This window comes from Pleurodeles waltl, chromosome 2_1 (assembly GCF_031143425.1).
Source record: "Pleurodeles waltl isolate 20211129_DDA chromosome 2_1, aPleWal1.hap1.20221129, whole genome shotgun sequence".
Classification (NCBI taxonomy): domain Eukaryota; kingdom Metazoa; phylum Chordata; class Amphibia; order Caudata; family Salamandridae; genus Pleurodeles; species Pleurodeles waltl.
The window spans coordinates 369,655,096-369,682,212 of record NC_090438.1 but is presented as its reverse complement, the minus strand read 5'-3'; the positions used below and the strand labels follow the sequence as shown (position 1 = coordinate 369,682,212).

General features: G+C 44.5%; 1 protein-coding gene across 2 annotated transcripts in view; it reads right to left on the bottom strand.

Moving 5' to 3' along the window:
* Positions 1-27,117, bottom strand: part of ZNF711 (zinc finger protein 711) — a 267,445-nt gene that overhangs the window by 94,764 nt on the left and 145,564 nt on the right. For both annotated transcript variants that reach the window (XM_069212629.1, XM_069212633.1), the window contains exons 6-7: positions 11,296-11,433; positions 3,341-3,388 (exon numbers count right to left, since the gene is read on the bottom strand). In XM_069212629.1, coding sequence (XP_069068730.1) covers positions 3,341-3,388; positions 11,296-11,433 — 186 coding nt within the window. The remainder of the gene's footprint in view (positions 1-3,340; positions 3,389-11,295; positions 11,434-27,117) is intronic.

Here is a 27,117-nt window from a genome sequence, read left to right as displayed (position 1 = left end):
GCCTCCTATTTTTTCTGACCTGTTTTTGTTGGCTTTTGAACTCTGAGCACTTTACCACTGCTATCCAGTGCTAAAGTGCAAGTGCTCTCTGTGTAAATTGTATGGTTGATTGGTTTATCCATGATTGGCATATCTGATTTACTAGTAAGTCCCTAGTAAAGTGCACTAGAGGTGCCAGGGCTTGTAAATCAAATGCTACTAGTGGGCCTTCAGCACTTGTTGTGCCACCCACATACGTAGCTCTGTAATCATGTCTCAGACCTGCCACTGCAGTGTCTGTGTGTGCAGTTTTAAACTGTAAATTCGACATGACAAGTGTACCCACTTGCCAAGTCTAAACCTTCCCTTTTCTTACATGTAAGGGCCCTAAGGTAGGCCCTAGGTAGCCCCAAGGGGCAGGGTGCAGTGTATGGTTGAGGTAGAACATATAGTAATGTGTGTTATATGTCTTGATAGTGGAATATTGCTAAATTCGTTTTTTACTGTTGCAAGGCTTGTCCCTCTCATAGGTTAACATGGGGGCTACCTTTAAATCTGATTGAAGTGTAGATTCCCTGTGGGATTGGATGGACACATGGAGTTTGGGGTCTCTGAGCTCACAATTTAAAAAAACATCTTTTAGTAAAGTTGATTTTAAGATTGTGTGTTTGAAAATGCCACTTTTAGAAAGTGAGCATTTTCTTGCTTATAACATTTCTTTGGCTCTGCCTGTTTGTGGATTCCCTGTCTGGGTCAGTTTTGACAGTTGGGCTGGTTGCCCCTCACACTAGACAGTGACATATGGGAAGCTGGGGTTGGGTCTGTATTTCCTGATGAGCCATCTGTGCTAGGGGGGAGTGGAGTGGTCACACACACCAGAAAGGGCTGTGTCTGCCCTCACACAATGCAGTCTCCAACCCCCTAGTGAGTGTCTGGGGACTGGCCTGGGCAAGGCAGGATTTCACATTCAAGGGAGACTTTGCTTTGAAGTAGGCCTACTTCAAAGGGGAAATAGGGTATAAAAAGGGCCCCAAACCACAGACTTTAGAACACTTCTGGAAACTAAGAGGAACCTCTGCCTGGAGAAGAGCGGAAGAGCTGAGGAAGAAGAGCTGCGCTGCCTGTGACTGTGCTTTGTGGAGCTATCCTGCAGTTGCTGCTTCTGCCAGAGTAAGAGGGCAAAGACTGGACTTTGTGTGCCTTCCATCTTGTGAAGATCTCCAAGGGCTTGATTTAGAGCTTGCCTCCTCTTGTTTGAAGCCTCACGTACAACAAAGACTTCTCTCTGCCAGCACCTGGAGTCTCTGGAGTGACGCCTACTCTGCCCTGTTGTGCCCATCCAGTTCCTGGGACCCTGAGAGGAGAAGCTCGCAGCCTAAGAGGATGAAATCCATGCACAGAACGCAGTGCGGGAAAATGATCCATGCGACTCCGATCTGCGGCTCAAAAATCGGCACGCTGCCGGCTTCGCGGCTGAAAATCGACGCTTGTATGCAACGCGACCCAAAGATCGACGCCTGGGGCTGGAGAACCGATGCACAGCATCACTGACAGAGGCTGGTGAGATCGCAACCTGCAGTGCGTGTTTTTTTTGGATCATCGTGCGGCTGCATTTCTGACGCAAGTACTGCTGGGCGTGTAAAAACAACACAAGGCCCGAGAGTGATGACCAGATCAACGCATTGCTCTCCTGCGGAAAGAAGAAACTAAGTACCCCGACCAGACGAAAGGAGAAACGATGCAAGGTCTCGCTCGTGAGTGAAATCAATGCATTGCAAGAACTTTTTGACGCACCCTCACCCGAGCGGGGTTATTTTTGACGCGCCCCAAGTACATTTTCACGCTAAGAACATTGGTGTGGCTTTAAAATTACCTGAAGACTCTTTTTATTTTTAGTGATAACTTGACTTGTGTATTGTGGATTTTTGTCATTTTGGTATAGTTTTGTTTAGATAAATATTTCCTATTTTTCTAAACCTGTGTTGTGTCATTTTGTAGTGTTTTCATTAAGTTAGTGAGTGTGTTGGTACAAGTACTTTACACCTAGCATTCTGAAGTCAAGCTTACTGCTCGTGCCAAGCTGCCAAGGGGTAAGCAGGGGTTAGCTGAGGGTGATTCTCTATTACCCTGATTAGAGTGAGGGTCCTTGCTTGGACAGGGGGTAACCTGACTGCCAACCAAAGACCCCATTTCTAACAGGTTCCATGGCAGCTGCAGACGTGCCTGTGTTCCTGAAGGTGAGTGTCTCCTTTTATATGGTTCGTTTCCACAGGTCTTTTCATGGCGGGGCAACCGGGGTGAAAATCCTGGCTAGTTGGAACCTCATAATATGATTGCCTGAAACATGCTCCCCGTCGGCCTGGAGATGCTTACCGCCGACCGCCGCAGCCCGCACTTACTGGCGGCGACTTGCCTCTGTTCCAGTCGGTACACTGCCATGGTCATAATGTGGCATCTGTTCCGTCTGACCCACAGCGGTGCAACTGCCACCTCCACCGTGGCAGTCCTAGGACTGCCAAAGTTGTAATGAGGGCCTTTGTCTCCTAAGTTAAGCCTTGTTGCTCGCTGCCAAGCGAACAAGGGTTGAGCTGGGATTCATTTTTTGAGACCTAACTGGACCTAGTGGAGGTTAGTGACCTATTGCTAAGTGTAGGTGCTTACCTGCTATTACCAATGATCCAGTTTCCAACAGGGACATCTGGCCATATAAATTGGCTAACAGAGGGAGTATTTTACTTGCTGATGTTTCACTGTTCGTAGCTCTGAGCATCAGTGTATCCACGCAGAACTGCATCCAAGTATTGGGTATTCCTTGCTGCTGTAAATCCCGCTCTTTACGATAACAGACTGTTAGTCTGAAGAAAAACTGCAACACCATTTTTGCACATTATTTTTTTCTTTTCTTTGGGTAATTTTACTTTAATACACCTGTGCATGTGTTTGTGTGTGTATGTGTTTAATATCTTCTAATCTACTTAAAATACTTTTCTTCATGTATTACTACCAATTCAGTCTATTACTTATACTGACTAAGGAAACAGCATTAATACACTACCAAGGGGGGTCTGATTGTGAGAAATGACCACTAATTCTTATTTCTGGGTGAGTCCCAAACACCATATCCCTGATAAATGTGCAAACATCTTGTAGTCCAGCGAGGTGCACCTGCCAAACTCATGATACTTCACTCGTTTCAGGCGACACAACTGTAGTAACTAACAGAGGGTAGCAAATACAGGGAGTGTTACTACAAGAAGAGTATATACTACACAGGACATAGGGTTACAATAACAAAATGAACATTTCCATAAATAGGGAGACATGAAAACAGACCAAGATAAAAAAAAAATACTACCCTTACCGGATTCTTCCCAATCACCATATTTTCTATTAAGGACTCTTTCGTCTCCTAAGAAATAAAAGGAATGAAGAAACTAAGCAAATACCAGGACAATATTTTATGAAAATTATGTGGTCAGTGGTCATAAAGAACACTGGAACAGGTCAAGGGCGAACATAATTATGCTGCTGAATTTCAACGTGAAAAACATGTTTTCTATTTGCTTAAATTTTTAATTAATTCAGTGTATAGTACGAATGCGAAAAAGATATATATATACACATATGTTCTCACTTTTTGATATCTATACATGTGTCACATTTCATTTAGAAAATTGATCTTGAACCCATTCTATAACTATTAAAACAGAGCCTTGGAAACCTGTTACCGCGCACACCTGCATGATGTATTCACTGACACACCTTGTATTACTGCATGCATGGGTGCTTTCATCAGTTCTTGTTTTTCAACCTTTCAGTGGAAATCATAACCTGCTTGCCTTGTGCTCAAAGTTCCAATGGAGTCCCACTGACAGTTTCTAGATTTGTTATGATTGTTTCCGCTGTCTCCCTTATCCTCTACCTTCAGCTCAGATAGCTTATGCTGCAACATACAGGATTTTATCAATGTACATCATGTCTTCAACTGTTTGCCACAGCTCGTTCATGTAAACGTAATTCTAGCCCAAGTCTGTGCTTGTTGTGCCAATACTTGTGCAAAACCTCTCCAGAACTATCTGCATTAAGATTAATAATATTCAACCCAGAAGATGACATTCAATTTCATAATAAAAAAACTGAATCATAAAGCAATGACAGAGTCTTAACAAGAGGGAGCAGTTTCAGGTACCCTTCCCACCAAAAAATTGTAGTATGCTTATTTTTTGCCTTTGTGATCTCCATAATAGGGGTTTATGCTATGGGTTAGTGCAGAGAATAAGTACTTCTTTATTGTGCTATTCTTGCACTTTTGAAACTTTAAGTGGTGTTACTTTCAGTACAAAAATCAAGATCAAAAGTAATGACTGATCAATGTAATGTCTCTGGGGTACATGGTCATGCAATCATCAAGCTATTATTCCTCCTACACTGCCAATAATTCAAGAGGATCAGATGTTTTGGGTTTATGAAGGACCCACATATATCTGAACCTCATGCATTTTCATAACATCATTCATGACACATGCCTACAATGACTACAATGGTGGCTACTTGATAGTTAAATCAGCAGGTGCTGTACCTTTCTTGCAAAAAAGCTATTAATGTGTCTCCCTTCATTGTCAGGTGGTGTGCACCTGGGAGCTAAATCTTCAACTATCTTCTTTGAGCTACAGCTGTTATACAGCTGAGCCTTCCCTTTCCGACTGGCCAGCAAGTTTAGATTCTCCTCTGAGCTCTGCTAAGGAAGTAAAAACATAGGATATTGTCTAACACAAATCTCTTACTTGAACCCAGATGAATGAAATTATTGGAAATGGAAATTTTCTCCTCCTTCCCTCATTTTTCATCCCTCTTTTTATAGGCCTCAGGAAGGTGCTGTATGAAGGCCTCCACTTCCTTCCAATGATATCTTTCGCATCTTGAGAGCAAACTACAGAGTTTGCGATTCACCACTAAGTAGTTGCCTCTATTACAACCCTTCTTCCTCTCAGTAATGGCTGCTGTTGTCAGAGAAAGGGTGGACTAATCTCTCTAGAGATTCTGGTGGAGGTGGTGGAGAATATGGGTGAAGCATAGGTGGTGGATATAGTGGAGGTGATTGCCTGAGTGAAGAAGGCAATGGAGGAGGCCTTGTGGCTGTGTCTTTGTGCATTCTTGACACCGGGCACCAATGTTCCTCAGGGGTAGTTCTTTTTCAAATGTGAGTCAGCAACGTTCTTGGGGTCTGCATGCAAAGTACTGAAGATTTTTCCCCTGAGATGTCTTTGCAGAAATCTTTCCAAAATTAAAGTGCATAAAAAGCCTTTTTGCTTCACATTCAGGTTCTTTACCAGCCTTTCAAGGTCGGGTGTCTTAGAACCCTAAGATTTAGGCATCGAGGGACTGGTACTAGACCTGGGGTGCAGTTTTTACACAGACTACAGCCCTGAAGGTGGACCACCAGGACCTCTTTCCTCTGGAGCCTGCTGGACCCTGTGGCGTTTTCCCAGTGTTGACCATAGCTGAAAGTCAGCAGTGCACCAAAGGCTTCTTTCCTCAAGGGTTCGGTGAGGTGGATGCCTATTTCCCTCGGAAGCGATGCTCTGATGCAGCACTAGTTTTTTTTTTTTTTTTTTACAAAGTTGGGATTTGGAGCAGTGCTCATCGCTGAGGTAGTACTGGCTGCCCTTGGTGTTGACTATGTTTTTGGCCCCACATCTATCGACATTGATGGTGTTCCCTTAAACTAGTCTCCCTCCGATGCACTTGAACATACGGTCTGGCCGGAGCGTCGGCTAAAGTGCCTGTACTCTGGAGGGTCTTGTCTCACCTTTCTCGACTTGGAGGGGATACTGTTTGCGTTAACGAGATCCAGTGTCTCGGTAGATGACTGCTGATGCATTTTTATATGTGCCATACTTCTTTCCCTCCATTACCTTTGCTTCTTCTTGCACCTAAAGAAAATATATAACTTGCTGGAGGCTTCATTGTGCTCAGGGGAGAGGCAAAGGTTGCAAATGCCACACTGATCAGTAGGGGGATACTCAGTGTTGCACTGTGGGCAAAAATTGAAAGGTGTTTGTTCCATCACTCTGTACCTGTCCATATTCTCTGAGTGGCTGTACTTGAGATGAAGAAGGGCTCAACTGAAACTCTAGATTGTTGTGTGATCTTTTTAATCTCAATCGTTCTATGTTGATTGTGGGATTGCAAAAAAAGTTTCTTGGATCGTCGGTGTCAAAGGTACCTAACAGATGGGCCCAAGAAAGGCCACAAGGCAGTTTCTCTGTGAAATAGCATTCAGATAATCGGAGTGCCGGAACGGGTGAGGGGGTGGCAGTCGATCTGTTTGTGGAGGACCTTGTCCTAAAAATGCAGCAGCCTTGAGGCCTTTCCAACTACTTTTCGGTGGAACATGCTCATCGAGTCCCCGATGCCCAGTCGAAACTGGAAATGCCACCTTGACCCATCACAGCCAGAATATTCCAATATTGTGATCGTGACGGGCCGCAACGCCCCTCCCACCCCTACTTACCTACGAGAATACTGCAATTTCCTTCTTTCAGGACTTTATCCTTTAAGTCCAAAGGATGCATCAACAGCTTACTTGAAGAGGTCCTGAAATATCGAGAGATCAAACACTATTATCTTCCCTGCAAAATTGTGTGTTGCAGTTGAAGGCAAGACTTGGTACTTTTCAACTCCTGATGTAACATAGGATTGACTGGAGGACAGATGGCGGACCAGAACCTCGGGCATGCTCAGAGAGACAGCAACAAGAATCAGAAGCCGCGGAGCGGAAATGGCAGCCAACAGGAGAGATGTGGCTCTCCAAAGCAACCATCATCGTGAACGTCTGCACTTGGATTATGAATGGCAATGATTACTTCTCTGTCTATAGCAGGGACTGATCAGCCACCTGAGATATCTTTCAGACTCTGTATTCCACACGTCTGGCCGAATATGGAAAGGCTGCAAACACAAGAGACTGCTTGATCTGCAGCCAACTATATATCATTGGTAAACTCTTTTCATCTTGTCTAGGGGAGATTAGATTAAGGGCACCTTAGTTTTGGACCCGCCACCTACTGTTAATTATGTTGTGTTGGAACGACAGACACTCTGCAGAGTTGGGGGGCAGTTTCAGGTCCGCTATGCAGGGAGGCAGGACTTGTTAGGGTTTTTATTTCTTTTGATTACTGCGTTCTGACACAATGTTGCTCCTAGTTTTATGGTGCTCTTTTAGAACGTTAATGGACTGGGGGGTCAAAATCAAAAGAGGGGTGGTACTACACTCCCTTAAGAGACACTCTCCAGATGCAGTTCTCCTTCAGTAGACACCTCTCCAGGGAAATGTTTTTCGAGCAACAGACAGATGGAGATATAAGATGATGTGGGCTACAACTCCGACTCAAGGGGGGCGAGTATCCTCCTGCGTAGGTCCATGCCACTCACTGTACAACACATCTGGCCAGAAACGGACGGAACTATGTGGAGCTTTCTGGATGTTGGAAGGGGCAGAAGCTAAACATTATATCAGTTTATGTCCCTCCCTGACAACATGAGGCGGTACTCCCTGAGCTCAACGCTCCCCTCCACAGACTCCCTGATGGCAGGTTAATTAAGAGTGAAGATTTTAACATGGCCCTCTGCAACTCCAGGTACCGCTTGCCCACCAGGCAGGATGGACCCAATCCACAGTCCTCTGATGGATTCTGTGACAGCTCTGGGACTCATTGACACATGGCACACTATCAACCCTTTAACACCACAATACACATACAGCTCTTGGCGTGGCGCATGGGAGCCTCTTGTGTATAGATTATACTCTAACCTTATCACATCAACTCCCACAATTCAGAGAGATCATTTACGTGGCCAGGGGTATTTCTGACCATTCCCCAGTTTGGGAAGCCAACGATCTGTTTGATCACCACGATCAACGGCAAATTGAGCTCCACCACTGGTACCTAAAGGTACCCCACACCTGATCAGGCCTCACAGAGGCCACGGAGAGATACTTCAATGAGAATGAGGACTCTGTGACATCGATGCAGACCCTGTGGGCAGTCATAAAGAACCAGGGCCTCTCAGTGATAGTATTGCATACAAAGGAAAAAGTGCCTCTTTGGAGACATTGGAGCGGGAGATCTTAGAGATGGAGTCCAAGCTCACTGACGGAGAACAAGAGAGCCTACATCACACCTTAAGCCTATAACAGACAGAATATAGGAACATGGCTATCGAAGCTACCAGAGCCAGTCACTGCGCACCCCAACATTACTTCTAAGAGGTGGGTGACAGGGCAGGGAGGCTCCTGGCCTGGCTAGACCGGAAGGAGACCACCAACCAATTGGTTCTCGAAATAATGAATGCAAAAGGGGAGCAAGTGAGGGATAGGCAAGGTATGGCTAATGCCTTCGCAGCCTACTATACACACCTCTACTCCGCAGTGCTCACTGCCACTGCCAAGGAGTGTTGCAAGCTGTTGTCAAATACACAACTCCCAGAGCTCCTGCAGTTGGACAGATAACTCTTAGAACAGGAACATACAGAATCTGAAGTAGTGCAGGCGATCTGTGACTTGACTTCTGGCAAGGCGGTGAGCCCCTAACGACCTGCCCTTTGAACTCTGTAAACTCACTGCTTCTAAGGTGGCACCCAAGCTTCTGTAAATGTTTAAGGAAAGTCGAGAGAAGGGCTTTTTGCCTAGAGTTAAGAGGCTAGCAAACATATTAGTCATACACAAAGTGGGAAAGCTGCAGGAGAACTGTGCCCCATACAGTCTGCTCTCACTATTGAATGCAGAGGTAAAATCTTGGCAAAGTTGCTGGTGTCTCGCCTGGTCTGGGTGATCTCTACACTCGTCCATCCTGACTAGTCCTGCTTCAAGCTGGGAAAAATTACTTCCCTCAATTCTACATTTATAAACCAAGATCTAGCTTTCTGACAAATTTGGTGCAATTCTGTCCAACGGTTCGGGCTGTAGTCGTATCTCAAATTGCAATGGGAAAATGCGTTTTGGGCCCCGCCTTTTTTCGTGGCCCTCACTTGACGAATCACCCCGAAATTTTGCAGAGAGCAGCTGAAGTGAGTAGAAAACTAGTTTGATTTTTTTTTTGAAGATTCGACAAACAGTGCTAAAGTTATAGGCAAAGCAAAACAATCTTTTCCTATGGAAAGTAGCTCCTAACTATAACTACATACTGGTTATCGCCAGTAGGTACTAAGCATACATAAAACAAAACCACCCGTTCCTCTGATCATTTACTGTGTTGTTCATTTGTAAGAGGGTATAAAGCGCAAAATCAATAAAATAATACTACCAGTCCCACAACAATGCTTCTTTTAATTCACTAAAGGGCTTCTACAAATATTGTAGGGGATGGTGTCAGCCAGTGTCTCAAAAATTTACTTACCCCACAAGGCTATGACAACCTCCAGTTGTTCTTAACCAACAAAATCGGTCCTCTTACAGCTGGAACCACTGATGCCATAGTAGATCCACACCTCTTAAACTACAATTGTCTATATACCTATTCCCAGCTCCAGATACAACCCCAACCTTTCCACATGGATATTGTAACCTACCTGAGTTTGCACCTCTGTCTGAACCAAAGTAAAAAAACCTATTATTGATCATAACCTATACCAAAGTTATCAATCCGGGCCTACCTGCACTTGTCCCAGTAATGACAAAACTTGTAAACAGCTCTCAAATGTGTAATCATTACACTCATCCTAAAGAAACCAAGTGCTGATCCCAGAATTATAGCACATTATAGACACATCTTTGGTTCTCTCTGAGCTATTAAGGTCATTAAACAGTTGTCTCTCACCAACCCTCCAACCATCTGAAGACCAGTGGCCTCCTCAGCTACTTCCAATCTGGAAGTAAAGTCACGAAGGAGCACTTAAATAAAAGGTGAACACTTCATGAACCATGATCATACTCATCATAGTGCCTTAATACTACTTGTATTCAATACCACATAGGCTGTTCATTCACAGACTGTCTTTCACAACTGTCAATAATGGTATGCACTCACATATTTCACTTCATTGTCATACAACCAAAGTCATCAAATCAAAATTGTCCCCTTCCTCACTAAAACACCTAATAACCCCTGCAAAGTACCCCAGTGCTCTGCTTTGTCTCCCATCATGTTTACATGGCACTCCTCAAATTCATGCTGCCTTTCTATACAATCGGCAACAAAGGCATGCAGACAATATCCAGCTCCCCTAAAAAATGTTTGATTACCACGGAAATCTTTTCAGACTCTGTCCCTGCGCCTTTGACCAATCATGCTATTGCTAATCTCTAGCTTGCTTTCATGGTCTACAGGACTGGAGCCTTTTCCATATCCAGTGAAATAAGCTTCACTTCTGGGAGTGATCTTCGTTTGCAATCTTGCCATCTCTCATTCTCCTCAAATTGAAACACAGTTTGCAAATCAGTCTTTTTACACGCTGCTACAACTAAAAGTAATTCTGCAATTCCCACATTTTTCCCAGGCTTCGCCCTGATCTTCGCTGTTGTCCTGTCCCAGCAGGATTACTGCAATGGCTCTAAACAGGCATCCCCAATGCTTCCTTTGCAAAGTTGCAACAAGTAAAAAACCAAATTGCTCACACCTGGCTGGGTCTGAAAAAACAAGATCACATTACCTTTGCTCTCAGACCTCTGCACTGGCTCCCGATGAAAGTGAATGCTTCCTTCAAAATTCTCTGCACTGTCCATAAGGCACTATGTGACTGAATGTCAAAATACATCACTGGACTATCAGGTCTATGCCATCCAACTCAAAACCTTAGGTCAACTAACAGAGGTTTGCTGTATCGCCACTGATTCAGATATAATGGATTTAGAAGCCGCTCTTTTCAACACCAAAACTCATCCCTTTTGAACTCTTTACCCATTCAACAGAGACTTGATAAGGACTACATAAAATTCAGCAAATCTCTGAAAACACACCTCATCCTCCATGGGGTTGGCTAGACCTCTATGTCTTAGGTGAAGTGTCAGAATGATATACAAGCTCATCAGTCAGATGTCTAAAGACGGTTCACCCCTCTTAAGCTGGCTTCAGACTACCTCACATTCAAGGCTTTGTCATCTGTGTTAATCCTCTAGTGGGACTATTAGCAAATAGTTTGGGTCATACTCACTGCTATACTTTGTCTCTCCAGCCCTCCCACTGGCACCCACTAGCGCTTAGAGGCCACTAAATGGAGTGGTTTGGAGCACTTAAGAAAACCCTAAATGAAGAAAATAAAAATATGAGAAATAACTCAAAACTGCTTTTACTAAGTACGTTTTGAAAAAGTTGTTACCATAAGTAGCAGCCCAAGCCACAGGGACAAATGTTTTGTTTCCGTTTGAATCTTCCAGTTGTGCATCTGGGAGTGATGTTGCATCCTCTTCACCTACTATAACTTCCATGTATACTTCGTCTGCTATTTCTGCACAACCTGCATTAGGGAAATCAACATAAATTAATGTCAAAACAAGGTATTTGCTTCAAGTCTGTAAGCACAAAAGCCTCAATAACAAGAAACCAATCTAGTTTTCGACTATGTAAATACATTTCTCAGTTCTTTTTCTCCAAAGCTCACGTTAGGAATGCAGCAATTGCCATGGGCCAACACAACGTACGTAATTATATTTATATACTTAAAACTGACATATATTCATGCCTGAAAAATGAATTTGTGACTGCAAAGAGCACTGTTATCAATAAACTGTTCACAGACATACAATTCAAAGTGCTTTGTTTATCCTATAAATGCTTTTATGGGCAGGATTCACTTTAGTTTAATGACATTTTCAGGTGATTCAAAGTCTTTGCCCAGTCAACCTTATTCTCTGGACCACCAGATATCCAGGATGGGGGGGGGGGGGAAAAGGTCTGTTATGGGTGACAACATTGGAGTGTCCATGGGAGGGAAAAAGCTTGTCTGCTAAGAATGTATTGAAGATGCAAAAATCGGGTACAGTGGTGACATTCACATACCTTTCCATATGGGGCTTTTACCTCAAGAGTAAATACACTCTTTGGGGTAAGTGTGCTAATATGGTGTAAAAGTGATCTTAACATTTCCATATTTTCTTTAAGTATAACAGAAAGGATGTACTCTGTGCAATTATGTCTACAAACACAACTGAGATAAAAGAATATGTACAAAGCAAAAAGATATGCAAAACAGAATACTTCATAGGAAAGCATGCCAATACAAATAAATCACGACTCTGTGGCTTAAATAAATAAATCTGTGAAGAATCTGTATGGTATAAGATGATGTAGACTGGAGAAATGAGATGTGTAGATGCTGACATCCCTCAAACATAAGTACACTTCAACATCTCACCAGTGTGGCTTCCTTAGTCTTAGGACTTATTATTTAGTCCTGGGAAGAATGTTCTGGAAACAAATGCCTAACATCGGATCCAGAACAGCAATGAGCAACACCATTCCAATGTATTAGACAAAACCATGCAACAGGTAAAAAAGCTATTAGCTTTGAAACTCTGTAAATCACTCTCATGCCTCACCCTCCTCTCATTATCTTGGACCACGCACATCCCAGGCATAGGGAATGTAAAATAAACCAGATCGCTCTATAGAGAAATCTGAAAAGTTTTCAACCTTCTTTCAGGAGAGGAGAAAAATATCAATCTCTTCTTAATGTGCCTGCAGAAGAGACAGGGCAGAGGAGACTTAACTAAGAACTGCAAGGTCAGTATGTCATAATTCAGTGTACTCTCGCCATTAGAAATACTCAATGCCATCCCATTTCCTTGAAACCATACCCTCCGCTATTCTCAAAGAGACTAGCTTGGCGGTCTTTCCAGACTGGACAAATCTAATCAACACTTCACTTTTAAAAGGAGCTCTATTGCCTAAATACTGGCCATGTCAGTCCCCCTCCTGACAATGTACTGGATAGCTGTGCAGATATTGATTTCATAGTGGATATAGACCTCCTTACAGAACTTAAATCTGGCTTCAAAGTTCAGGCCAGTATACAGCAAGAAAAGAGCTATTCTAAAAACAGCAGACAATGTTTTCTGCATTCGAGGAATAGGTACTCCTCCCTACTCATATTGATTGATCTGTTAGCAGCTTCGGACAATACTGATCACTCAAAACTTTTTCAAATCTTTATTGAAAGAATGGTGTTGAGGGGATTGTTCCTCAATTGTTGTCATCATACCTCAACTGGTACCAACACATGAGACCGGCAAACTCCCTTTCCATCACTTCGAAGCTCCAGAAAGAGGTATAGAAAGGGTTCACACTTTATCTCACTCTTTTCAATTTATATATGGAACCACTTGCTTCATCCTTCAATCAATCACAGGTTACATACCACTTCTACGTAGAAGACAATCGCGTCTACTGAAAAATCGCTTGTACAAATGATATCGAAAATGCAGCAATAACCCTAACTAACATGCAAAACTGAATGACGATACAGCAACTGAAATGCAATGAATTTAAATTAGAGTTCCTTCTGATAGTCCCCTTCCCCCAAACAGAAAAGTCCTGACCCAATTGTAGCTGAAGCCATGCTTGAAGTTGAACTGTATATCTTCCCTTGTGGAATACACTAAAACTCTTGACTTCTTCCTGGACAAGAATTTGAACCTGCAAATTTCACAACAACTTCCAGGCAAGAGAGGCACAAAATCAACTCCTAAGGCATTTCAAGTCTTTCATGCTGGAAAGGGACTTTACAAAAGTAATCCGAGCCCTAGTGCAGTGGAGACTGAATTATGGAAACTTGCTGCTCAATCGAATCCCTTGAATATATCTAGCTCCATTCAATGAAGCCCTCTACACTTATTTTAGGCTAGTAACTTGCTCACCACACTTGGATCATGCCTCTCCAATACTAATAGCACTAAGATAATTTCCCTATGAGGTGTGAAGTATATACAGACTGGCCTCTATTATATACAAAGTTCTTTGCCTTGGCTCCCTTACGTACCTAGCCAAGAAACTGAACATCTCAGGTAGTCTGAGAAAACTTCAGAGTGGAACTTCCATATTGCTTGAAATTCCATTATTCATAAAGACAGTAAAGCAATCACTTTCAGACGTGGTCCATAGGGCTGGACTCTAACCTTCCGAACCGAACTTCCGTAAACTATTGAGAGAGACCTTGGAGTCATGCTTCATCCCACCTAATGCCATGTATAAATGGCAAAGACTTCGCATCTGAAAGGTTGGCAACATGTAAATATTACTTATTAGTCCCCAGTAAAATACTATATTACGAATATTACCTAAATACCCTTTGTATTATCTTTATGTATATTCTAGAAAGTACTCTCATATTATAATATAATGTACTGGTTCAAGCAGGAGTATATGCTAGCCACATTCTGCTTTGATTAAATTGTGCTAATCTAAAGAGCTCTTCCATCAACTGGGTCTAGGCAGTGCTATACTAACAGGCATAGCTTTGGGAGAGGGGTGGGGAGTATAGGGGGGTGAGTGAGGTGTTACACCACCCTAATAAATGTATTTTTTGATAAATAGGTGGGTATAGGTGCTTTCAGTCAGGTATGGTGAGGTGTCTGTCTGATTTAACCAGGAAATGTATGTACACACAGGACAAAAACACACAAACGCTCCTACCTCTGTTTTGAAATTCATCAGAAAACAATGGTTATTTTATAAAATATATTGTGCTTTCTCTCACATAGTGTCCCCACTATTCCACATTTCTCTCCTTTTACATTGCCCCTTAGGCCCCCTCTCATGCACCCTGCGTGTCAAAAAAAGGTATTTTAACATTATATGCCAGCGTGATTGTTGAAAATTCCAAAGCTTACAACCCCCAAACGTACTGATCAAGTTATGTCCCTGTGTATAAAACTGCAACTAAAAAAAATAAAATCACATAAATCAAAAGAGAGAACATAACCAGGATCACAAGATTCAAGAAAGAAAATCACATAATTCTGCTAGCTACACTTGAATGTATTCATGTGCATTTTCTTGGCTGCATTTTAAGCCTAACCACTCTCAAACATGTAAAGGACATACAATCTCTGTACCAGGACTTGCACCACATACGTAGTAAACAGTTGGTTCTTAAGGCTGCTGTCTGCTTTTTTAGTTGCAACCTTTGAATCACATAACTAGCCATTATCAGCATAGTTAAGGTTCATCTTTAGACCTCACTGTGTAGTCTATACCTTCAGCTTCCTGCACCTCAACTTGTAGAGTAAGTCAACGGTTGCCTTAACTAATGCATCATTTGATAAGTCTTCTCATGCCCTACACACATACCATCCCCAACATTGCATGTTAGGAACACAGTAAAACCCGGAGTTTGCTTTAAATGTGGAAGTATTGAAGGAAGTTGCAGCTGTTTGCCTTGCAATAGAACGGAGGGATGGAATTGTTATGGGTCATTCCCTTATTGTGTCTGTCCTTTTTCAGCTGACATTTTGTTGACTCACACGAGAAATCAACAGTCGATGAACAGTCGCCTCTCATGATGAGACCAGTCAATACTGGCGGCTGAAAACATTTTGATTAAAAGATGCAACACATGGAATCCTGCAACACTGCTACAACGTTTGGACAACGATGAAGATGATAATGAGGACCCTGACCACTACTGCATTCATGTGACAGAACTGTGTACCAAGCGAAGACAAGAACTCAAATATGTTCCCCTTGAAATGACTGACCTGACTTTGCTTGCAGATGGTTCTCTGAAGGAGCATTAAAAGTTGCTTATGCAGTCTGTTCCATTTCTGAAACCAGTGAAGCATCATACTTGTCTGACATAACTTCAGCACAAGTGGCAGCGTTGTTTGCTCTGACAAAGGCTTGTTGCCTCGCAGATGAATTGAGATTGGCAATTCATACAGCCATGCACTTGAAGTGGTACACAATTTTGGGCAGCTATAGTCACAAAGGGGCTTTATGACATCCTCTTGTACTCCTGTCAGGAATGGCTCCTGTATTCTCGATCTTCTAGAAGGAATACAATAACCTTGAGGAATAGCAGTGGTCAAACGTAAATCCCACAAAGTAGGTGACAACAGTCATAATGGGCAATAATTATGCTGATCAATTGAGTGTCTAATTACTGTGCCATTGGAAATGTAACTGAACTGTGAGCAAATCACAGTGCAAGAATCAGAACAATTTGAAACTAGTGTGAGAACTGCTAAAATTCTAATTGTGTCAATAGCTTTTAATGAATCCAATATAGACAATATTAAGTGAACTGAGGGGACCCTCTTCTCCCAGGAGGATATCAGCGGAAGAAATGGGAAGTGACTGTTTTTTTTTTTTAAAGAAAAACTTCAAAGAAACGTGGGTTACTACCTATCATCATTATGTACTCCTAGACTCCATGTTACATTCAATGGCACAGTATTTGCATGGCCATACACAAATAGGAATGGATGCGATGACCAGAATCTTCATAAAGACCTGGTGCAACAAAAAATTCAGTAGTATCACAGACAATTTGTGCCGGAGGTGTGTCACTTGACAAAGACATACTATGGGTAAAAAACACATTAGTTTTTATGAGCCACATAAGCAAATTAGAAAGCCCATTTGAAAGATGTCAAGCAGATTTCATTGAAATTCCTTCTTGTAATGGGCTTCAACAAGTTCTCGTGTTCGTTTATTGTTCTTGTGATTGTCTGCTTGTTCTCTAAATGGGTTAAGGCCTACCCAACCAGAAGAAGCAGCAGTATCACAGTTGCCAAACCTTTGTTGAGAGAGTGAATACCATGACTTGGATGGCCAACGTATATTGAGACAGATCAAGGAACTCATTTTAAAATTGACATCCTAAAGTTTTTATGTACTGTACTTCAGATTGAACACAAGTTCCATTGTAGATATTGTCCACAACCATCAGGAATCATGGAAAAGATTAATGGCCCCATCAAAAGTAAGCTGGCTAAGATGTGTGCCTCCGTGAATCTTAAGTGGCCTGAAGTTCTTCCTCCTTTTCTCGTGAGTATTAGAAGCATTCCAGGCAAAAAGACCTGTCTCTTGCCCTGTGAAATTTATGAAAGTAGCATACAGCCCTTCAGCAACATCTGCATCAGTAACTGATGATACTGTATTATATCACTGCAAACGTTTGCCTTATGTGGTGAAGTCGGACTCTCATCAGGTGAGTGTGGCAACAGCACCAACAAGAGAAACTGTGTCATCAACTACAATCAGGCAAAAGGATTCTGATCAAGAAGCATGCTCGTAAGAGCTGCTTGTAGCGAAGTACCACTGCAGTAAAGTGTGTTGGAATCCCACAGTGCATCCTCATGGCTCACACAAGAAGAGGGGAGATGGCAGATGAAAAAATGGTAACAAGAACCAATGACTCACAAAGACAAACTCACGCTTTCAGAGTGGATGCGGAGGGCTGAGAAGGAGAAGTGAATCCTCATTCTAATGCATCTGTACTTTCTTTAGGTATTAATGGTATTGTAGCTTTTGTGGCTGGTCCCTCAATTTTACCAGATGTTGCAAAGTAGGTGAGCAGAGCTTCAAGCAGTTCTTTAATATTTTGTGAGAAGGTGTTCTAGAATTTGCCGTTTAGGCGATCTGAAACCGGTGCTTTGCCTCATTTTATGGACTGTGCGGCATGCATGATTTCTGATGGATATTAACAGTTTTTCTGCTATCTCCATCAAGTTTATGTGAAGTTGGATCTTCTCCAAATATATATTTCATTCTATTTTATAAGAAGTTGGAAATGTTTTAATACATAATTTTAACGAAATTATTTAATAGTGGTAGTAAAGTAGCTACTTGATAGTGTTTTGCCTTTATTCAATTATACGTACTAAACAAGGAGCTTGCCTGCTTCATTATCCTCATAGAATTCCATTGCTTTACCTCTGTCATAAACATGTTCTTTCTCACTTAAAATGTTATTATATAAGAGATGAAGTAGCCCCGTGTCGTGCATTATAAGGATATATTGTAAGCCACAGAGGAGTTCCATGACTATATAGGAGAATGAGGCAGGTGGTCAAGTTCCATTTATAAGGCCATGGAACCTCAAGGGAGACCACTGCGAGACTGATGGCAGTCACCTTTTTCTGGACGAGGAATGGGCTTTGCCAAGCTTAAGTGCAAAACTATCCCTGTAAACAAATCTCTCAGATGGAACCAAAAAAGAATTAAGGTAGTTTACAGAAAGCCCAAGTTAGTACAAATTATTTAAGGTCTAGCTAAGACAGGCTTTGCATTGTCCTTAGTCTTTATTCAAGTGAGACATCTGTCCAAGTGGGAGTAAGCAGGGAACCCTCTTAGGGTGGAAGAAGACCACCGCATGTACTAGAAACTTTGCAAATTCTCAAGAGGCTACAATGACCAAAGGACAATGTCTTGTACTGATAGATTTGGTTTCCCTTTGTGAATAAAGATCCTGACTATGGCCCTTCACCCAGACCACGGGAAAGTATTCCTTGTAGGTGCACTAAGCACATGCACTCTTTTCTCTGTGCAGCTGTTAATACATGGGCCAGACTCAAACCTTTGAATTTGTGCTGCAAACGGTACATACTGAGATCATAAAGCTTTAACGGACAGTTGTCAGTTTCCTTACAAGGTAGTAGTGGGTGTATTCTCTCCTCTTTGAGGGATTGTCTGGTGTACTGGTCCTAAAAAGAGGAACCTCACTACCTTGTGCAAATATCTTGGGATCTGAACTGGGGTCGAGGCAGTCTCGATGGTGGTGGCCTTGAACGCTGCAGAGGATAGGCATTCAGTGAGGGGGTCCAGGAGTGTTTGGTGAAGCTGTGTAGTAGTGCTAGAAAGAAGTAAAACTTCCCCACATCACTGCTGACTGGACTTCCTGAAATCGTGTAGAGGAGGGTGGCTAAATCATACAAAGTCACTGAGATATCCTCACCTTAGCAGAGGAAGCAGAAATGTTCTTTCCCTGAAGTTCATTGTCTTCGTCTGCCTACCCCCAGAAAAAGAGCATACACCAGCAGGCTGTAAAAGAGATGTCAGTTGTGCTGGTACTACTTGGATAGCATTCAGTAATTTGGACATGATTAGCTTGTCTCTAACTGCCTATATACCTAATCAGCAAAAGGTGAAAAAAACAAGTTCTTCCATTCAAATGGTAGTTTAGTAGGGGTTCTCCAGTTCAGGGCTGACTGCTAACACTTCATGGTCCTGGCAACTGTGTTACTAACATCCCTGAACATCTTCAGACTCTGCTCCAATGCCTTCTTGCGAAAGGTGAATATGCTTTCGGGGCACGGAATGGGAACAAAGAAGAATCACAGTCAATCTTCTGTCTGAGCAGGGGATCCTAGATGGCCATGGTGATGCTGTTGTGTCCACTAGGAGAGGTCAACAAACAGCTACATTTTCTTTCATGAAGTCTCCTAAAGGCACCAATGGATACATATTCTGGTTTTGTGGAAGAACACTGGTGTCAACATGGACAGCACCTTTAAAGACATAGCCATGAAGACATGATTACAACTCGCTTGATGCAGAAACTGATGGTCATTGGTATTGGTGTCAAGAGATCCAAGGGCTGCAGCAGACTTGGAGGTGGAGGGACTGCAGGGATCTCTCCACCTTTCACCTTCAATTCAGTACATCCAGGAAGAAGTCTAAGGAGAGTACTGAGGACAGCATGAAGGTAAATACTGCAGCTGGATCAAGGCCTAGATGAGCAGTTGTGTCCGCTGATGTAACAGTCTAAAAAGCAGGTCTAGTCCCCAGTTTTTGGGTGCTTCACACTCTTTCCCTGGACAACAGCTACAGGGTCTGGTTGGAAGAGGTCATGAAGTACTTTTACTTTGCGGTGGTTACTGCCACCATGGAGACAGAGAAAACAACCTCCATGAAGGAGGATTTTGTGGGATACCTTACATCGTCATCAATACTAAGGGTGCTTAGTATGTCACAAGATAGCAAAGACCTGGTGCTTAACACCCTACCCTGACTCTTCTTCCTAGTGATGAAATTCAGCGTCCCTTTAGGAACTAGTGCACCCTTATTCAGCAAGTAGGACTTCTGTGAGATCTCGTACCAGTCACAGAACACACACTGCAATTGTCCACTTCAAGACTGTTGCCCATACATGAGAGTCAGAGGTTATGTAGATCAGCTGCTACAATCAGATTTGTATTCCAGAGTGCTGCAGATAAAGCTAATTAGTCAGAAAGAGGAGCAAAAAGATACATCCAAGAGAAGATCCAAAGAATGGCACTGAGGCCCTGCACAAGACATATGATCACCTCAAGAGAAACAGTTTCCAATCCATACTGTATCATGGGCCAATGGAACTAGTTAGGCGGTGCATAGGTATAATTTAATGTTCAACTAGAGTGTGTACATAGCAACAAAGTGAAGAGCTCATTTAAAGAGCTGTAGAAACGGTTTCCAGTAATGCCACTAAGTAGCAGGAACAGCTAATTGTGTAGGCTTACAGAGACGGCTGCCATCTAAAGGAGCTCCGTGGCTCCTAAACGACTAAATCCATAATCCAGCATAATCCATCAGTTTCCCACACAATAAACGAAAGGGAGAAGAGAGTTGAGCCATCGGGACCCAGAGACTTGAGTTGATCGAGCCCGGGACTTTGGAAGGGCAGACCACCATCTCCTGCGGCTGGACGCGTGTGAGATCCGACCGGGCTGGGAGCTGGAAGTAGGGCTCATCCGTTAAATAGATGGTGGAGAACCCTGGGGTCTGGACCTAAGACTGAGCTGGGGGCCTGCAGCCGATGCCTCGAGTCACGATCCGGCGGATCAAGTGACCCAGGCCGCGGCCCTGAAGGGAGTGATGGCAAGAAGGCCAGCGGCTCCCGTGGACGGACCAGCGCAGCGGCCGACCGGAGGCATGACGAGAAGGGGCCCAGGAGGTGAGAGGCCAGCCGAATGGAGACTACAGATCCCTGGAGGCCAGAGAGTGAACGAGCCCGGAAGCCAGACCCCATAGAGACAACAGGCAGAAGCGGGTGGAGCCTGCAAGCGAGCCGGCACAGAGAAGGTCCTGGAACTACAGGCTGCGACAGAACGCAAGCCCTGGGGTGAGTGCAACCAAAACCAGGATTTCGGGGGCTGAGGCTGGGACTGCGGAGGTGGTCTGGGGTCCTCGGTGAAATCCTATAAGCTGGTGGGCTTGAGCTGACTGAGGGTGTGGAGGTCAACCAGGCCGGTGCTGAGGAGGAAGGGGGGTGAGACAGCGGCAGAGCCTGGGATCTGGAGGTGCGTGGGCCAAGCAGTGGGCCCCAGCAGGAAGAAAGGGCCAATGGAGACAGCAGGCCAAATCAGTGGAGAGAGTTGGGTGAGACTCCCCCGGCCGCAGGGTGATGTAAGTGGGGACTAGCTACGACAACAGGAATGTGGGGGAGGAAGACTAGACGGTGAGGAGAGAGGGCCCCCTGAGGAGGGAACATGTGGCGGGCTTCTCGCCCCTGCTGAGATTAAGATGAAACCAAAGGGCCAGGCCCCCACACAATCTAACAAAATGGATAAATATGCAGTGCAAAGCAGCCTCCTGCTTCTAATGGGTCAGATGTGACCATACGGGAGAAAGGGGAACTTTCACTGAGGACCATCATGGTGGCGATATCAGACTTAAAGCACGCTGGAGCCTAAACTAGATACTGTGATGGCAGATGTCTCCTTTTTGCGAGCGGACTTCCAAAAAATGGCCGATAAAGTGTCAACTGCGGAGTCAGATATTAAAGTATTGCAAGCTACGTCTAAGAAGCTGGAAGAACAAGTGCAATACCTCACAAAGCAGACTGGAGTGCTGGCTGCCAGACTGGAAGACCAAAAAGGGCAAGCGTGAAGAAACAATATCAGGGTCGTTGGGGTTCCGGAAGGGACCGAAGGGCTGAGTGTGGATCTTTTTCTGGAAGACCTCATTGTCAACACTCTCCGCCAGAAGAGCCTATCCAAGTTCTTTTGGGTAGAAAGGGCACATAGGGCCCGATTCCTCCATTGAAACCGGGGTGCATCCCCGAAAACAATCTTAGTGAGAATTTTCAACCACAGAGACCGGGACGCTATACTGCAAGCTGCCCAGATGCATGAAGATGTACGCCTAGACAACGCCACAGTGCTTTTTTACCCCCGTATTTACCCTCCAGGTGCAAAAACAAAGACGCAGTTTTGATGAAGTAAAGAAAGCCCTCCAAGCGAAAGAACTGAAATATATGATGCTCTTCCAGGCAAAGCTACGTGTCCTAGCAGAAGGCAAATCATGGTTCTTCACATCCCCAGAAGAGGCATGGGACTGGATGGAGGGATGGCGCCCAGTGGGCATACGAGAGAGGAGAGTCAAGAGGTCCACTAAAGGCGAAGAAATCAGACAAGCGACCAGAAAGTGAACTGGACCATTCGGACACGGGGGCAAGGGAAGGGAAATGATCCAAGGAGAAACCTCAGGCTGAAATCAGGGGGTGGGGCTGATCATCTTTGCTGGTCAACGATGAGAATTACATCTGGCAATTGTATACTGATGATGAGATCAGAGTTAAGGGGGGACAAAGGATGTCATATGTATGGTAACTATAAACCCCCCCTTGAGAGGAGTAGAGAAGAGGGACTCTGGTACTACAGCTGGTGAGTGGGAAGCTTTCCACGCTAATGAAGACCGTAAGGTATGAGACTATCTGATGCACTATAGGAGCTGTCTCTGTGGAGCCGGTCCACCCGTATCGCATTTCATGTTACTGTTGGGGAGACAGGCACTCTGCAAGTTTGGGGGGTGGGCATTTTTAGGCCTACTGGGCAGGGTAGCAGGAGGAGGGGGGTTGTTGGGGTGTTCAGTGGCACACTGAGCTGAGGCCCACTGTAAAAGTGCATGTGTTTTGCTCATTACAGGAATGGATCGATGGACCCCTAGGAGATGGAAGGAGGGGGTGGTGGTGGCAGGGGGTCGGGCAGTTGCAGATCCAAAGGATCAACCAGGTACATAGAGACAGTTAGACCCCAGCCCTTGAAGGTCATGACGTGGAACTTAATTAAACGGACACTGGTACTACAATTTATCTGCAGACATGAACCAGATGTGGCCCTCCTACAAGAAACGCATCTCAGGGAACCACTGCAAGGCATTAGACTGCATGGGCTACTACCTGGGGGTACACATGAAATTCACCTCTCCCTCCAGAGAAGTGGGTATTCTACCTAAAAGATCGACACTCTTAGAACCAGGACTGGTAAGAACGGATATTCGTAGTGATGACTGGGATCTGGAACAGACAGACGGTGAATTTCTGCTCAGTATACATACCATCAAACCTACATGCTGACACTCTCCCAGCACTGGGAGCTGCACTACTGGAACTTCCCCCAGTGCTCTTATTCTAGGGGGTGACATGAACGATACTATGAACTCAACTCTGGACAGACTGTCTGAGGGCAAAGGGGGGGGGGGGGGGCAATACTGGGACCTTGAAGTCCTCTGCAAACTCGTTAGGCCTGACAGACCACCGGAGAGCCCATAAACCACATTATAGGCAATATACATTTTTATCTGCGGCACATAGAAGTTTCTCACGTATCGACTACCTATTTACGCAACAAAGCGGGGTGGGACGTTTTAGGGAAGTGACACATCTTGCACGTGGTGTGTCAGATCACTTTCCGGCGGTGGCCACTCTCCTGGATACTGTTAGAGACAGACCCCTGGCATATAAAGGAAGGAGACTTCACCGACAAGCTATGCAAAGGGGTTAGGAGATATTTCGATGATAACTTGGAAAGTGTGACCTCGGAAGGAATACTCTAGGAGGCCTTCAAGATAATCATCAGAGGGCAAGCACAGGTATTCATAGGGGGACTTAAGAAGGAGCGCCGTCTCCAATGTGAGACAGTAGATGGCAAGGTCAGAAGTTGGAGGCAGAAAGTCTAGCTGGGGGCCCAATACAGCCGCACCACTGTCACAGTCTCTTACTTAAGCAACAGGAATTGAGGGGCCTGGTGGACAATAAGGCATGTGCGCACGGTATGGCCACGCAGCGACTACTGTACAACGCAGGGGACAAGGCGAACAAGCTACTCGCCTGGCTGGAAAAACAAGACCGAGATAGGAGTTGGGTGAGGGAGATTAGAGATGATGCTGGCGAGCGGTGAATCACAGGGGATGATATAGCCGAGGCTTTTGCCACGTATTATGAGCAAGTCTATTCCACTAAGACGGACCAGCCATATGAGAACTGCATGGAACTTCTTGGTGACTTGCTGATGATGGAGTTATGAGCGGATGATAGGGAGGCAATCGACCAAGATGTAACGGTAGAGGAGGTATGAGGAGCTATTATGGAAATAAGGTCAGGTAAAGCGGTGGGCCCGAATGGGCTGCCAGTGGAGCTCTACAAGTGTATGGCTAATAGTGTAGCGCCACATATGTTGGCTATTTTCCAGGCAGCTAAGGCAGAAGGTGTATTACCTCTGTATCAAAGGATAGCAACTATTGTCATAATACATAAGGAGGGCAAGCCACCCACGGAGTGTGGCTAATACAGGACTATATCGCTGTTAAACCTAGAGGTTAAAGTATTGGCTAAAATTATACTGAATAGACTCCGGACCAAACAGGTCTTAAGCAATACAGGAACACTGGACTAAATCTGAGGCACCTATATGGGATCCTGCACGAGACAGGTGCCCCGGAGGCAGAAGAGGCGGCATTGCTTGCGTCTGACGCAAAGATGGCCTTTGACAGCATCGAATGACCCTACCTTAGGGCAGTCCTAACAAGATTGGACTTTGGCCCACAAATATGTACATGGATTCAACTGCTCTACAGCGACTCGTGAGCACGGGTGAGGGTCAATGGGGTGACATCTCGTGCCTTTGCCCTATATAGGGGCACGACACAGAGCTGCCAACTGTCCCCATGGCTGTTTCTTCTGGCACTAGAGCAGCTGGCCACTTGGGTGCGACAAGACCCTCTTGTGTGGGGTATTCCAGAAGGTGAAGAGTGGGAGGCGAAGATCTCCCTATCTGCTGACGACGTCCTTCTATTTTTAACGAAACCCTGCCGCTCCACAGACAGATTGTTGCTCATTTTTGGAACATATTCCGGGTACCAAATAAACTGGGAGAAATCAAAGAATTTACCCGTTAACGGGCAGAGAGGTGGGCATCCTGGCGAGATGTGTGGCCCCGCTGGAGAGGGAGGGATTCTCCTACTTGGGAATATATGTAACAAGGCACCCCAAGGAATTTCATAAAAGGAACCTATACCCACAACTTGATCGTCTCCATGGGGATGTGATGCACTGGCGGAAACTGCCGCCATCACTGATGGGCCGCGCTATTTTTAAAATGATGTACCTGCCACGGCTGCTATACGTGCTCCAGAACACACTGTATAAAATACTGCCGTCCTTCTTCTCCCAGGTCAATAGGGAATTGCGCATGCTGCTGTGGGATGGGGGCAGCCCTCAAACTGCAATAGGCAAATTGCAGAAAGGGGTACTCAAAGGGGCCTGGCGACACCCAACATCCAAGCATACTATTGGGTGGCTCAACTGATAGTGGTGAATGGGTGGGCATTCACAGATAAGGACAAACTGGCCCGAAGAGTGGATGGGGCGGCCATGGGAAGGGGAGGGCACCTGTCGGTGCTGTATGAGCTGAGAAGAGAGGGCCGGCTCCCAAGTCACACGGAGTCAGTGGCACAAGCGTGGAGAGAGGCCTCCAGGTTCCTGGAATGGGAGGGCAGACTCACAGACATGACCCCACTCTAGACTAGCAATCAGCTTAGCGAACTCCATAGCTTAAAAGTCCTCTTCTGCTGGTGTCTTATTGACATTAACCGTCTAGGGGGACATATGGAGGGCGGGGACTCTAATCTGCCTAGAGGACCTACGAAAGGAATACATAATGGGGACTACATAATAGGGACAAAGATAGACTTCCAATACCTTCAACTGAAGCATGCACGGAAGAAACACATACTGGTGGTGGAGGACCGACTGTTCAAATTCGTGCTAATGACTGCATTTACCATGATGCCTTGGGGGCACAAATGCTGGAATGGAAGACAGGGTGCTCCCCATTTTGACTGTTGTAATTAAGGCTCCCGTGAGCCTCTCAGCTGACGAGCTCGGGTGAAGCACCTGTGCGCCTTCTTGAGTGGTACTTAAACCTGTGAATACTTTCAAGGCGGCATTTCAAGCAACCCCGCCAGCTACACGTTGCTCTTCGCTGATGACGGCCAAATAGCCAGAAACACGTGTCCGAAGATCCGCCACTCGCCGCACCAACTTATGGTGAAAAACTTTCAAAACTCTATTCAAATTCGTGCTAATGACTGCATTTACCATGATGCCTTGGGGTCACAAATGCTGGAATGGAAGACAGGGTGCTCCCCATTTTGACTGTTGTAATTAAGGCTCCCGTGAGCCTCTGAGCTGACGAGCTCGGGTGAAGCACCTGGGCGCCTTCTTGAGTGGTACTTAAACCTGTGAATACTTTCAAGGCGGCATTTCAAGCAACCCCGCCAGCTACACGTTGCTCTTCGCTGATGACGGCCAAATAGCCAGAAACACGAGTCCGAAGATACGGCACTCGCCGCACCAACTTATGGTGAAAAACTTTCAAAACTCTATTCAAATTCGTGCTAATGACTGCATTTACCATGATGCCTTGGGGTCACAAATGCTGGAATGGAAGACAGGGTGCTCCCCATTTTGACTGTAAAATGTATTGTGGTGAGCAGCTGTTGATGCCAATAAAAAGAATTATAAAAAAAAAAAATGAATACTATAATTGTGTGAAGGAGATATAGCAGTACTGTTTTATGATAAATATTATGAATAGATGCAGAATCATTTGCCATTTGAAGGAATATGATGTGTGGAACAGCACTTTGTCCCCTTCAAATTATTCATACAATTTTGTGGAAGAATGTATTTATATGTATTTGTAAATAACTTTATTTCAGCAACATGTGCCTGCCATAAACGTTTTGCAAATATAATTGAATAACATTTGATATATGTAAAAAATATTATATATATATATATATATATATATATATATATATATATGGAAAATGACACTTACCCAGTGTACATCTGTTCGTGGCATTAGTCGCTGCAGATTCACATGCTGTGCACAGTCCGCCATCTGGTGTTGGGCTCGGAGTGTTACAAGTTGTTTTTCTT